The 14,055-nt window shown below is 45.3% G+C and overlaps 2 protein-coding genes across 3 annotated transcripts in view; one reads left to right on the top strand and one right to left on the bottom strand.

Annotated features, from left to right (window-relative positions):
• pi4kab (phosphatidylinositol 4-kinase, catalytic, alpha b) overlaps positions 1–14,055 on the top strand; it is a 28,625-nt gene that overhangs the window by 4,847 nt on the left and 9,723 nt on the right. The window contains exons 13-38 of one of the 2 annotated variants that reach the window (XM_056591533.1): positions 90–219; positions 871–994; positions 1,391–1,486; positions 1,896–2,079; positions 2,192–2,292; positions 2,436–2,604; positions 2,691–2,741; positions 6,604–6,712; positions 7,356–7,492; positions 7,657–7,790; positions 8,003–8,085; positions 8,172–8,242; positions 8,430–8,554; positions 8,650–8,731; positions 9,058–9,141; positions 9,459–9,548; positions 9,683–9,802; positions 10,393–10,407; positions 10,549–10,641; positions 11,082–11,238; positions 11,354–11,481; positions 12,231–12,389; positions 12,495–12,646; positions 12,761–12,868; positions 13,003–13,130; positions 13,478–13,639. In XM_056591533.1, the coding sequence (XP_056447508.1) occupies positions 90–219; positions 871–994; positions 1,391–1,486; positions 1,896–2,079; positions 2,192–2,292; positions 2,436–2,604; positions 2,691–2,741; positions 6,604–6,712; positions 7,356–7,492; positions 7,657–7,790; positions 8,003–8,085; positions 8,172–8,242; positions 8,430–8,554; positions 8,650–8,731; positions 9,058–9,141; positions 9,459–9,548; positions 9,683–9,802; positions 10,393–10,407; positions 10,549–10,641; positions 11,082–11,238; positions 11,354–11,481; positions 12,231–12,389; positions 12,495–12,646; positions 12,761–12,868; positions 13,003–13,130; positions 13,478–13,639 (2,992 nt within the window). The remainder of the gene's footprint in view (positions 1–89; positions 220–870; positions 995–1,390; positions 1,487–1,895; positions 2,080–2,191; positions 2,293–2,435; positions 2,605–2,690; positions 2,742–6,603; positions 6,713–7,355; positions 7,493–7,656; positions 7,791–8,002; positions 8,086–8,171; positions 8,243–8,429; positions 8,555–8,649; positions 8,732–9,057; positions 9,142–9,458; positions 9,549–9,682; positions 9,803–10,392; positions 10,408–10,548; positions 10,642–11,081; positions 11,239–11,353; positions 11,482–12,230; positions 12,390–12,494; positions 12,647–12,760; positions 12,869–13,002; positions 13,131–13,477; positions 13,640–14,055) is intronic. The other variant, XM_056591532.1, reaches the window with a different exon arrangement.
• Positions 2,638–6,549, bottom strand: serpind1 (serpin peptidase inhibitor, clade D (heparin cofactor), member 1). Its single transcript, XM_056591530.1, has 8 exons — positions 6,500–6,549; positions 6,244–6,330; positions 5,708–5,977; positions 4,929–5,572; positions 4,479–4,627; positions 4,035–4,159; positions 3,778–3,922; positions 2,638–3,617 (listed from the first exon to the last, which is right to left on the bottom strand). The coding sequence occupies exons 1-8, from the start codon at positions 6,532–6,534 to the stop codon at positions 3,426–3,428; spliced, it is 1,647 nt and encodes a 548-aa protein (XP_056447505.1). The 5' UTR covers positions 6,535–6,549; the 3' UTR covers positions 2,638–3,425.

Here is a 14,055-nt window from a genome sequence, read left to right as displayed (position 1 = left end):
TTGGCTAGTTTGCATAATACTAGTTTGCATAACACTTTTTTTTCGTGTACCACTCCGGTCACCCTCTCTCTCTCTCTGCCGTCTCCCAGGGTCTGGGGCATCTGTGTGAGAGGTTTCCAGTGGTGGCCCACTCAGCCTCCACCTCCCTCAGGGACTTCCTGGTGGTCCCCTCCCCTGTTCTGGTTAAGCTCTTCAAGTACCACAGCCAAAGCAACGCAGGTGCAACTATACAAATAATACAACATCCACAATTGGCTTAAAGGAAGTGTGTGTGTGTGTGTGTGTGTGTGTGTGTGTGTGTGTGTGTGTGTGTGTGAATATATAGATGTAGATATTTATATATATATATTTGTAGATGTTGATTTGAATACAAGTTGTAATTACCAAGAAAAATTCTCATGGTAATCAATGGCATAGTTACTCCATAGCAAGCTTGCTGAACAACTGCACAGCTTTGAAGAATTGCATGTACACATTCGTCAACGGTTTGTGGTTTGCCATCTGGCCAATTGCACGGAGGGAGGCATGTATAGGGTCATTAAATGATGCTGATGTAATTCACAGTCAAGTGCTGTTGCTGTCAGAAGCAACATGTTTCTAATATTGATCGAGAGTTGGGGGTTCAACGACGGGGCAACAGCATGCAAACACGACTGAAATGCAATTCATGTTATTGATTTTCTATTGTGGTTTCCCAGCAGGCACTAGTTGCTTTCCCATAGAGCTGAAGCCTATTATATAACTATTTATATAAGCACTGCGTAGAAAATGAGTACCGTGCCTCTGTAGAAGGCCGACATCCAATCTAATTGAAATCCACTGCTGTTATTCTGGATGTGGCTAATGGTGTTGTTTGTTTTGGTGGTACAGGAGAAATTAGGATCAACGTGACCAATGAGCATTCACAGTCAACCTTCACCATGCTATCGAACAGAAAGGACCAGTCCTCGATGTACGAACAGCTGCGGGACATCTGCATTGACAACATTTGCAGGTCTGTTGCAAAGCACTGGCACTCCATTCAGTTAGTCAGTGGCAGGACGGTGGGAGCTAGACCCAGCCGGAGGGGATGTCTGTTTGAACATTGGCTGCTCAAATTGGTGATTGATTGATTTTGAAGCAAGGCAAATAAGTGGGGTTCGTTCTAAGCATTCGTACACTGCTCCTGAATGCCCTGTCCAGAAAAAAATATTGGCAGCACATTTTACCCATTTTCTTTCTCATAAGGGGTGCTTTGAATGGTGAAGCACATTCGTTGACCTGTAAAAAAAACAAAAAACATGACCCTGTATGAATTTGTACATGGGTTATGGTGAGGCATTATATGTATTCTACAGTGTGACTACAGTGGGGACAATATGTGAATTTCCTACTTTGTTTACCTGTGCAGGTGTTTGAAAGCGGGTCTCACCATGGATGCTGTCATCGTGGAAGCTTTTCTAGCTAGCCTATCCAACCGGCTCTACATCTCGCAAGAGAATGACAAGTAAACACTTTTTGTTGTAAATGATTGGAATAATTCCTATCCATCTCTTCACTATGTCTTCACTACTCACTCACTCACTCACTCACTCACTCACTCACTCACTCACTCACTCACTCACTCACTCACTCACTCACTCACTCACTCACTCACTCACTCACTCACTCACTCACTCACTCACTCACTCACTCACTCACTCACTCACTCACTCACTCACTCACTCACTCACTCACTCACTCACTCACTCACTCACTCACTCACTCACGCAATACAAAGATTTGTTAACCTCGCATTTTCAACTTTTCATTGATTCTATTTTTATTTGATACAATTGCTTTAATACACATGGTCCTTGTATGGGCACAGGTACATTGCATTGATCTGAGGCCTAGTATTTTCTGCTATGTCCCAGGGATGCTCACCTGATCCCGGAACACACCATCCGGGCCCTGGGACACATCTCGGTGGCTCTGAGGGACACTCCGAAGGTCATGGAGCCCATCCTGCAGATCCTGCAGCAGAAGTTCTGCCAGCCCCCCTCCCAGCTGGACGTTCTCATAATAGACCAGCTGGGCTGCATGGTCATCACAGGAAACGTGAGTGTAGCACACACAAACACACACACACACACGTACACACGCCTATATTTAGTGCTATTCCTGTGGCGTGACGCACATTGTCCTCTCTGCCGTGTCTTCTTCTCCGTAGCAATACATCTACCAGGAAGTGTGGAACCTGTTCCAGCAGATCAGTGTGAAAGCCAGCTCTGTGGTCTACTCAGCCAAAGACTACCGAGACCAGGGCTATAGGTCTGCATACAATATCATCCCATTTCCAAAAATGACTTTTAATGCTGGCATGTGGATGCTCCTTCCCTATGCATCGTTGTGTATACTATTAATCAAGTAAGGTCATGGCTTTGTATTTCAACCCGGTCTTCTTTCTTCCCAAGGCACTGTTCCCTCGCGGTGATAAATGCTCTTGCCAATATCGCAGCCAACCTACAGGGGGAGCCACTAGTGGACGAGCTAATGGTGAACCTGCTGGAATTGTTTGTTCAGTTGGGCCTGGAAGGAAAGAGGGCCAGTGAGAGAGCGTCGGACAAAGGACCAGCTCTTAAGGTGCATCAATGGGAACATGAGGAGAGAAATATGGATGGCAAAAACACAATTGAATTTAAACGTTTGCTTTCTTTATTGCTTCTCAGGCATCAGGCAGTGCTGGTAACCTGGGGGTCTTGATTCCAGTCATAGCTGTGGTAAGTATGGATGTTGGACCCCTCTTCCGAAACAACCCTGATTTATCTCGCACTATAGAGGTTATAGAAGCGAATACACCTGGAAGGGTATTGGTTAGTATTTAACTTTTCAGACAAATATTTACCCGGTGGGTTGTTCCTACCCATCGATTTGGTCGGGTTGCATCGTGTTGACATTTTCCATTTAAAACATAACATTTTATGAAAGATGACAAAGAGAACATGTTTAAAGTAACTTATCATGTGCAGTTGTATTTCCAATGCAATCATTTATTTATTTGTAAGAGATAACTAGATCAATCTTCTTAAAGAAAAAAGGGTAGATTAACAAATGTAACCTGACCTTTTTCGCCTATTGGTTAGTTTGGTATTTAGTTATTCATGATTTAGTTATGCTGTGCTTACTGTGCATACTTAGAAATTATTATAACGCCACCATTGCACATGCCCAGACGCAGGAAATCATCAATCAGGTTTTGTATTCACTTTGACCTAGTAAGTAAAGGATTGGCAAAGGACATTCTGGATATAATACCATAACAATCGGTCTGGTGTAGATATTGCCTCAGATTCATTGAATATTTTTCAACTCATTAGGAACCCTGTGGTGGTCTCTACATACACAGGGGTTTTGAGGGGGGCACTGGAGGAAGGGTAGAGCAACTAAGTGGGTCAGGGTGGGCCTTAGCTCTGTGAAGGGTCCACCACGCGGCCCACGAACACAAGGCAGTCTGTGCGGTGCTCATAGATGAGGAACAGGAAGGGGTGGTCCACCACGAATCGGTTCTGGGTGGACAGGGGCATGAAGCCCACTTGGGTCAGAGCTGCGGCCTCCGTGCCCTCCTCATTCACTGTGATGGTTCCCTGGTGCTGTAGCTGAGAGGGGGACACAATGACGATGACAGTGCGCATATCTTAGAATGCCTGAAGATTATACAAAGAAAAGCACAAAGTACTGAGGTTGTCCAGCACCTAACTTTTTTTCTTTACTTCTGACTGTTGGGATTGGTCTGTTGTAAACCGAGGCGGGACTTACCCAGTTGATGGAAACCTCTTGGTCAGTCATTCCAGAGAAGTCTCCATTCTCTTGGAACAAGTCGGTCACACCCATCTCCTTGAGATTGGAGATCAGATCGTAGTTCTGCTCGAGTTTAAACTTTGGAAGCACCACCTCACGGGTCCTAGTGGGAGAACAGAAAAGGGAATCTTTGCTTGCAGACCTCATAACATCACCATCCAGTGTGTTTTGAAGGTAGTTATTGGATGTTTTTGCACTAGGTGTCCGCCACTGACCTATTGGTCATGTTTTTGAGCCACTTGTTGATTATAGTAGGGGAGATTTCCTTTTCCAAGTCCCTCATACCAGATATCTTGTTGGGAAGGGCAATGAGCATGCTTATGTTTCCTGTATATGGGAGCTGAAATCAATATGGTTCACTGTTAATAATTAAAATTTGTATCATTGGCAGGCAACTTTTTTTTTGTTGTAAAAAGTAAATAAAAACAGACCCAATATAGTAATTTCAATAGAGTATTTACTTTAAAATACTCTATGGACCTTATTCACCTACCAGCCATCTTGTTTCAAAACACTAGCTTAGTGGTGAAATTTGGAATACTGAATTCAGTTTCCTTCCCCTCTTAGCATTTAGGACAAAGATGGCCGCTAGGTAAGTCCCCATTACAAGGTTATACTTTGCCACCTTTCAACTCATTAACAATAGCTGAATGCCTAACCTGCAGGATGTCACACTCCAGTTCATGGTCAGCAGCTGCCTGGTAGTTAGCCTTATTACTCATCATGGGCACCCGTACATTGGTCTTTTCATTAATCCGGAAGTTCCGATAGTGAGTCGCCTCTTTGGGGAACTTCTGCTCCCAGGTACCTGTTTTGTTTAAACAAATATGATCACATATTACGAAACTTCGCACTTTTACAGCCTTTGCAATGACAACTTTGAGTCAAAGTCTGAAATGGTACAATGTGTCCCTGACCTTATCAGTGCTGTATCTGGGACCTATCAAGTTCACTATTGTGATCCATACAAATGTATAGAGACAGAATGCCTGCAACCCTGCACATAATCCTTGCTGACCCTTTTGCGTATCCTCAATTTGTGCAAACTCTAGCTTGGGACCTGCCGCCCTTTAACGTCCCACCGTTGCTGTGGACTCTTTGTGGCCTACCTTTGAAGTACAGGTAGTTCAGCAACATCAACACCATGTTGGGGTCCACAGCCTTGAGGGGTTCCTTGATCAGTCCTTTGGTGATCTTAGAGATCCGCTGATTGGCCTTGGTCAGGAAGGCGGGGTCCCGGAAGTCCACTGACTGGGGCTCTGCGTAGTAAAAGGCCTTGGTTTCGGCCCGGAACACGTCCTTCACTACGACGTCCTTCTTCACGTAGACGTCGTTCACAGAGCGCAAAGTGTACCCAAAGTTCCTCCGGAAAAGCCTATGGGTCAGCTTCCTGAAGAGCTTGTGCACCGTGGCGTTTTCATAGTGATGGCTCGCGTTGACGAATTCGGCGAACCCAAGAGCGTTGTAGAGCTGCTCGTGCGTCGAAGACCCTGCTCCTAGCGAAACCATCGCCATGGCAATGGAGATGCCGGCGGGCGCCAGCAGGATGTTGTCGGTTTGGTTGACGTGGTTACGGAGGCTCCGGTAGAGATTGAAGCCAAAGTGGGCGTTGACCATGTTGATGCGCTGGAGGCGCGAGCGTCCGTGGAACAGCCTCAGCAGCCTTGCGCGGCGCGTCTTGGGGTCGGAGGGCTCTGCGAAGATGTCGATGTCGGGAGCGGGTGTGGCGATCTCATCGATCTCATCCCCCTCACTGTAAAGATATCACACACTCATCAGAAAGCTTGGATCACATGCAGGGCTAAAACAGCATCCGCCTTGAGATATCGATGGAGCCTGCTGTGTTTTTTTTTGTTATTCTTAAGAATTTGTTGATCTATATTCTTGCCTGTAATCATCGCTGCCCTCGCCGAGGATTTTATCAAAGTCGATGTAGTCGTCGTCGTCGAAACCATCGTACGGGAGGTCGCTAGTGACCGTGTTCTCTTTGTGGAAGTCAGGTGGGATGGCGCCCATGTCTGTAAGCCCGGTCCGATCAAATCCCCTCGGGTCGGGGTCAGAGGTGGGCTGACTGAAGTGAGAGCCCATCTCTTTAATGCCAGCCTGAGCTGGGCTAGCCAGCAGCCAGGCAGCCGAGATTACCGTGAAGAGCCACATGCTGAACATAAACCGGGGCACGGAATGAAAGCAGAGCAGTATAGAGCAACGTAGCTGGGCGATACATACATAATATTTAATCTAAAGAATTTTAATGTTTGAAAAAACGATGTGCATATAAATCAAAGTACATCCTCCCTCAATGCTTTAGACTAAAATCCATATATAGACACACGAGACTGAATTAACATCCATTAAGTAAACATATCATTTGATCTATCGTTACATGGGTAATTTCTCTTTTACTTTGTATGAAGAAGGGCTTACCTGTGGTTTGTCTGGTGGTGGAAATACTGTGTGGATTCTGTATGTTTGTGGTTGATCACCGCAACTGAACTTTGATGTGGAATGCTCCTGAACAAACAAGACCAGTTCAAACAACAGACAAAAAGTGCTGTGACAGACTAAAAAATCCTTAACTCTTCATGAAGCACATAATCACACAAGCTCATTCTCTGGATTCTTATCAGAAGGGATATTGGTGAAAGAAAAAAAAAAAGTACTACGATTTAATTGATGGCACCTTAGCAAAATGGATAGATATAGGTAGGTTTTCATTTTTGTTATATTTTCTGATTGATTGTCTTTCTGTTAATGTTTTCCACCCTTTGCATCTCCAATCCTCAGTTGACCAGAAGACTTCCGCCAATCAAAGAAGCCAAGCCCCGCCTCCAGAAGCTGTTCCGTGATTTCTGGCTGTACTCAGTGGTCATGGGCTTTGCTGTGGAGGGCTCAGGTGAAGCCAACAGCCAACCGAACAATGTCCTTTCTGGCCTTTTCATCATGCCATGTTGGCAGCATTGCATTCAACTGCGCCCCCTAATTTGATGTTTTTATATTTATTTAAGAATTGTTTATACTTTGAAATGTTTAATTACGGTATTGAACTCTGAAGTGTTTAAGTACTCTTCTTACACACCTTGTAGGGCATCTGCCAAAAATCGGACTCTAAGATCATTTTGCTATTGTTGGTTGTCAATTGAGAAAAATCATCGGATTTCGATTTGATAAATAACGACTTACTATATTATTGAATTATAAAAGCATTTTAAATGGTCTAGTACAACCTAGTGGTCAGTGGGTGGAACTTAAAATAAAAAAGCCACAACGAAATAAATATCCTTGAATGAAATACAGACTTTATTTTAAAAAGTACAATAAAATGCCATAAAAATGAATGGAAGGTCCTACACTGCCAACGGAAAGGATATGTGTGCATAATGTATACATGTATACATAGATGATGACATCATTGTATGCACATTGCTTGCACATGAATTGTTTTGTAGGACTGAAACCTTCTTGTGACGCTCCCTGCGGAGCAGGTTTACACAGAGTACGGATGTGGCACCCCTCACAACCTGTGTTCTCTCCCCCAGGCCTTTGGCCAGAGGAGTGGTACGAAGGGGTGTGTGAGATCGCCACCAAATCTCCGCTTCTCACCTTCCCCAGCGGCGAACCACTCCGCTCAGAACTGCAGTACAACTCTGCTCTGAAAAACGACACTGTCACACAGGTACTGACTCATAAAGACCATGTGTGATGCTATTCAAGAGGAGGCCTGTGTTTTCTCAAGTATTCGTCCGGTCAGTTGAATAGAAGGGAAATGTCGTGCCATGTTGGCACAAAACACACCTGCACACTGCTAACCTTTTCTAATCTGATCTAACCTGTGTTAAGGCGGAGCTGAGTGAGCTTCGCTCCACCATCATTAATCTACTTGACCCGTCTCCGGAAGGCTCCACCCTCATCAACAAGCTGGACTTTGCCATGTCGACCTACCTGCTATCGGTCTACCGACTTGAGTACATGAGGTCAGCTCACATACAAAACAGTTTCTTAGTGCTTTATCCAACCGTTTCACTGGGCCTTTTTCCCCTAGCTGCCATCTTGGTTCTAAACACCAGCCAGGTGCCAGGGAACTGAAGGCGGAGTCAGTCCCCCCCCCCCCCCCCCCCTTTTCATTGTCCAAGCACGTATATTATATATATTATCTTATTTTTGTCCCACTTTGGCCGAACTTCAGGATGCTGCGTTCCAACGACGCTGACCGCTTTCAGGTCATGTTTAGGTACTACGAAGACAAAGCCATTCAGAAGGACAAATCTGGTGAGGACTTTGGAAACCTGTTTACAAACATGAACGGCATAGTTATGTCATATTTGTTGTTGTGTTTAACACAATGCTTTCTTCAGGCATGATGCAGTGTGTCATCTGCGTCGGCGACAAGGTGTTTGATGTCTTCCTCCAGATGATGGCTGAGAAGGTATGTGCAATGGAAGGGAGTCTACATTTGGGAGTTCACCAGTTGGAATAATTCAGTTGGAATGTCAGTTCCATCACACCCTGTTTTAGTTTTGTCATGTTGTATTTGTGAATAGAAATAGTTCAATAATTGTAAGCGGTTGTTAGTTTGTTTCATTACAAAAAAAATCGTTATAATGTCTTTTTAGCCCAAGACCAAAGAACATGAGGAGGAGCTGGAGCGACATGCCCAATTCCTATTGGTCAACTTCAACCACACTCACAAGAGGATCCGCAGAGTGGCCGACAAATACCTTTCCGGCTTGGCTGAGATGTATGCGTTACCGGCAAAACCATCCCTTATGTTCCCTCGTGTTGCTTTTGTTGTGGTTCCTGTCCCGACTGACCTGTAACTGTTTCCACTGTCAGGTTCCCACACCTGCTGTGGAGCGGGCGTGTCCTGAAGACCATGCTGGACATTCTGCAGACTCTGTCGTTGTCTCTGAGTGCTGTAAGTGTTCCAGTGATGCAGCGGTGGACAAACCTAAGCGTAAAGTGACTGAATTATCGAGTGACCATTTGAAAGAGGGAATCGTTGCTACTGTAACCACTTCTAATAACATTCTAACCAGCACATCTTCCAGTCCGATTCAGTTTCATCAAACCGGTCAATCAATGAGCAAGCCTTGCCCCTAACCTTTTGTGGTTCATCCAACTTGTATAATAAAAATAATGATAATTTGTCTTAGCGATAGAGAAAAATAGAGCTTGAATTGACAAAGATGTAATTTGTTGCTGGTGTTTCATTTATTATAATATATTTGTTTAATTGTGTAGGACATTCACAAGGACCAGCCTTACTATGACATCCCTGACACTCCACACAGGATCACGGTCCCCGACACGTATGAGGCCAGAGAGGTGGGTCTTCCTGCAATTACACTTGTCACCACTAGAGGACAGTAGGCCATCGCTAGTTTCATTTTGTTTACATCTGTAACTCGCTGTGCCATATTGAGTATTGGGTTAATGAATGCAGAGATTTTTTTCTTTAATATCGTTTGTTGAGCATTGAATTTTATCACATATTTCTAATTTTTTTGGTAAGATTTGCTGAGGAACTTTCACATTTGGGGTTAGGGAGAGAGATGGAAATTAACGAAATGAATGTTGCCATTTTCTAGGTCTAGGTTCTGTGCTACTTGTGAACACACATGCATGTTATTCTGTCTCCTCAGAGCATTGTGAAGGACTTTGCTGCGCGCTGTGGTGAGATCTTAAAGGAAGCCATGAAATGGGCTCCTTCAGTCACCAAGTCCCATCTCCAGGTCACTCTTCAGTATTTTAATATACTTTAATTTACCATTTAATATACTTAATATACTCTTGTGTTGTGTAGTTATCTGAAGCTATATATTTAGTTTAGTTTTTTTATATTTTTCTGGTGTGTGTGTGTGTGCAGGAGTACTTGAACAAGCACCACAACTGGGTGTCAGGGCTGTCCCAGCACACAGGCCTGGCCATGGCCACTGAGAGCATCCTACACTTTGCTGGCTACAACCGACAGAGCACCACTCTTGGAGTGAGTTTAACACACACACCCTCAAACACACACATTATGAACCGATCCGACTGACTGATTTTCTAGCATCTTAAGAGGTGAGTAGGGCTAGGTATTAATACAACAATTTTTTTACACTTTTATATTAATCATTAATGTTATAACACATAATGAGTGTGCCATAGTGCTTCTATGTTTTGGAACACAAATTGTTGTCAACTCTTAATTTCGTTCACATTGTTTACGTGCTTAAATGTGTGTCATAGTCACGTTTGTTTTTGTAATGCATATATTTGCACAGCATTGTAAATGCGTGCATGGATTCTAGTTCCACGTGTATCCATGTGCGCTTGCAAACCGGTCCCGCCGTCACCTTGTCAGTTCTTTGTGTCATTCATCCTGCTTTGTCCGTCTTTTCATTTGCTGCATCTGTTGTATTTTGTCTTTATTAAAACTGCAACGAAACCACCTCCTGGTTGCTTGGCTGCGGTTTGCTGATGCGCTGGTTGCCTCGTAACTTACCTGCAATGGCCTGGTGGTTTGCTTTGGCTGGTTGCCCATTTGGCTAACTGGTTGTGCTGGTGGTGCTGGCGGCCCGTGGCAAACTTTAGGCTGCTTTCCCTCAGGTTGGTCCCTCCCACATTCAAACGAACTGCAACAACAGCCACCACAACAACAACAAGACAGCGCTCAGGCACAATAAGCTAATGTCAGTCTAGTGGGTCTCGTGGTACACCCTGCTATGTGTTGACTATGTTCCTCTGTAGAGCACTCAGCTGACCGAGAGGCCGGCGTGCGTGAAGAAGGACTACTCCAACTTCATGGCCTCCCTCAACCTACGCAACCGCTACACAGGAGAGGTGATGGGTGTTTCTAAGAGTAGAGATGATGTGCAGCTGCGTTGGGACTGCATTTAAAATGGTTAATGGAGTGCAGTATCATGTAGGTGGTGTTTTTGATTGGATCCTCGAAAAAAAAATGGGATTGTGCAAAAGTAACAAAAGCTGCCCTTTACAGGCAACCTATTGTATTTTTGCTGGTTAGCGTTTTATTTAACCCGGACCAGTCAACAAGTTCTCAGAGGCCATACAAGTTACTTCAGATTATTGGCAAACTTTGTTCAACAGCTGAATCACATGAAACCAAATGTTATTTTCAAGGTCTCTCATCGATCTATGAGCAGATATCTAAATTCACAGCAGTAGTTGGGGAAAATGAAAAAAAAGAATAATACCAAAATAAACAAGTCAAAATGATAAGATTGCTTCTTCTTTGACTTCATGCGTGTGTGGATCCGTAGGTGGCTGGTATGATTCAGTTCTCGGAGGCCACGCACAGCCAGGCTGACCTGAGCAAGCTGATGGTCCATCAGATGAGCCTCGCCCTGGCCAACCAGAACCCTGAAGAGTTCACACAGGCCATGTTCAAGATGGCCGCCCTGCTGATCACCACCAAAGGCGCGTTGCGTTCCAGTTGATCACAGTGCATTCCCTTAATTTAATATAAATAGCAAGGTGGAGTTATTAGTCAGTTATTATATTTCTATCCATCTGTTGTATTGCTTGTGTTCAGACTGCGATCCCCAGCTACTGCACCATCTGTGCTGGTCTCCCCTGAAGATGTTTACTGAGCACGGCATGGAGACTGCTATTGCATGCTGGGAGTGGCTTCTGGCGGCCCGCAACGGAGTGGAGGTGCCGGTACGTGTGTCTACTACAGCCCAAGTTGTGTTGTGTTGTTGTTTATTCATGTTCTGTTGTGCTGCAGCAGCACCACAACCTGTACAATAACTTGTTTTCGATATGGTGCAGCAGCGGTAAAGGTCAATGTATAGAGTAAATACCATGCAGTAGTAGTTCTGATAATATATTTCAAACAAAGATGTAGGGTGCTGCCTCATTCGTAACTCTGCACATCTCTGCTCTTCTACACAGTTCTACACTCTTCTACAGTTCATGTAAAGACTTACTCTTAATGGGTAGTATTGGTCCTCCTCGCTACTCATATTCAGTGCTCTTAATGTGAAGTTTTATCCTCCCCTTGACTCTCGTACCGTACTCTTAATGTGAAGTATAAGTCATTTCTTATACTCTCATTCAGTACTCTTAATGTGAAGTATTAGTCCTCCCTTATACTCTAATTTAGTACCCTTAATGTGAAGTATTAGTCCTCCCCTCTACTCTCATACCGTGCTCTTAATGTGAGGTATTAGTCCTCCATTATACTCTCATTGTGAACTCATAATGTGAAGTATAAGTACTCCCCTCTTCTCTGATACATCCCCTTAATGTATAGTATTAGACCTCCAAATACTCTCATACATACCCTTAATGTATGGTAATAGTCCTCCCCATACTCATACATACCCTTAATGTATAGTATTAGTCCCCCCCATACTCCCATACATGCCCTTATTGTGTCGTACTCTCCCCTGTTCCTCTCCCATTAGTTCATGCGTGAGATGGCGGGTGCTTGGCAGATGACGGCAGAGCTCAAGATGGGCCTCTTCTCCGAGGCCAAGGTGGAGGCCGACCCTCTGGCCGCCTCCGAAGAGAGCCAGCCTGCCCCCTGCCCCCCCGACGTCACCCCTCACTTCCTGTGGACAGAGGTCTGAATTTCTACCAAAATAAAAGCCCCTATTACTTTACCATACCATATTCATTTGTAATTGTCCCCCTATTTACTCTCCCTCTCCCCGTGTCTTCATGTGCAGTTCCTGGTGCAGAGGTTTGAGATCGCCAAGTACAGCAGTGCGGACCAGGTGGAGATCTTCACCTCCATCCTAAAACGGTCGCTGTCACTCAGCGTGGGCGGGGCCAAGAGTAGCCTCAACAGACACGTGGCCGCCATTGGTTCAAGATACAGGTAACCGTGTTTCACTATTGACAGTGGTGACCATGAGACGCTCAATGTCAACAACGGGAGTGATAAAGAGCGATCCTCATGTATATCGGATCAACCCTGTATCCCTCCATCCAGGCTGCTGACGCTTGGCCTGACCGTTCTGCACGCCGACGTCCTGACCAACGCAACCGTCAGGAACGTCCTGCGGGAGAAGATCTACTCGACGGCCTTCGACTACTTCTGGTATGACTCGCGTCGCGTAACACAACCGCCACACAAACGGGATTCCAGTTCCCCCGTTGGCGACTGCCCATCCCCTCTATGTTGTTAGCCGTCCACGTCGCTGACCTCCGTACCCCCTCTCTTTGGCCGTTCAGCGTGACTCCCAAGTTCCCCACCCAGACGGAGAAGAGGCTCCGGGAGGACATCAGCATCATGATCAAGTTCTACGCCAACCTGCTGTCGGACAAGAAGTACCTGGCAGCCAGCCAGTTGGTGCCCCCAGGTACAGCCCAGCGGACCACTCAGCAGGGCGGAATGAGCCATGGTGGATGTAGAAAGGGGGGACCTCCACCACTGTGATCACAAAGCTTTTTCCCCTTGTAGTTGTACCCCCTAAGGTCCAAAGGCTTTTGTGTGATAATCAGTATCTTAATAAAAAAAAAAAACCTTAGTCAGAACTATGAAATGACTTTAAATGCACCAAGTTGGTCAAATGTCTTCCTCTTATCACACCACTTCAAAGACCACGGCTGCAGAGATCCCTGCAATGATTTCCGTGAGGTGGGGCATAGATGGGCGGACGGATGGAACGTCGGGTTTTAACGGGGGCCCTTTTCCTTCTTTGCCCAGACCCACAGGACATGTCTGTGAACAGCCTGTCTGTGATGACGGTGACGGACAGCCGCAACAGCCTGGACGCGGCGGTGGGCCAGCGGCAGCAGGCGGTGGCCCAGGGGTGGATCAACACCTACCCCCTGTCCTCCGGGATGTCCACCATATCCAAAAAGTCGGGTACGAGACTCGCTCGGTTCTGTAGTGTTCACCCTAGTGGCCATCTTGGTTCTAAACTGGAGCTGGTTTGGGGAAGGAACCGAGTGTGGATTACCACTTTCAGTTCCCTCCCCCCCACCCAGCTCACGTGTAGAACCGAGATGGAACCAAGAGAGCGGTGAGTTTAATCATAATTCACTGCTGGTGGAACCGTGGAATAAGCCGCACTGCTGCAGATATTTACCTCATTCAGAAATATATGAAATATTTTTCTCAAGAATACATTTTTTCTATAATTCATTTTATTCCGGTCCACTTTTGTCCCACACTGTGGGGAAAATCTCAGACGAAATGAACAGTCCTCTGAAAGTTCCTCTGAAAAGATTCCAGAAAGAAAAATAGACAATATGACCGATGTGACATTAAATTGTGTTGAT

Source organism: Gadus chalcogrammus, chromosome 6, assembly GCF_026213295.1.
Source record: "Gadus chalcogrammus isolate NIFS_2021 chromosome 6, NIFS_Gcha_1.0, whole genome shotgun sequence".
NCBI classification, from domain to species: domain Eukaryota; kingdom Metazoa; phylum Chordata; class Actinopteri; order Gadiformes; family Gadidae; genus Gadus; species Gadus chalcogrammus.
The sequence above is the reverse complement of the archived record's forward strand: the minus strand, read 5'-3'. Positions and strand labels throughout refer to the sequence as shown.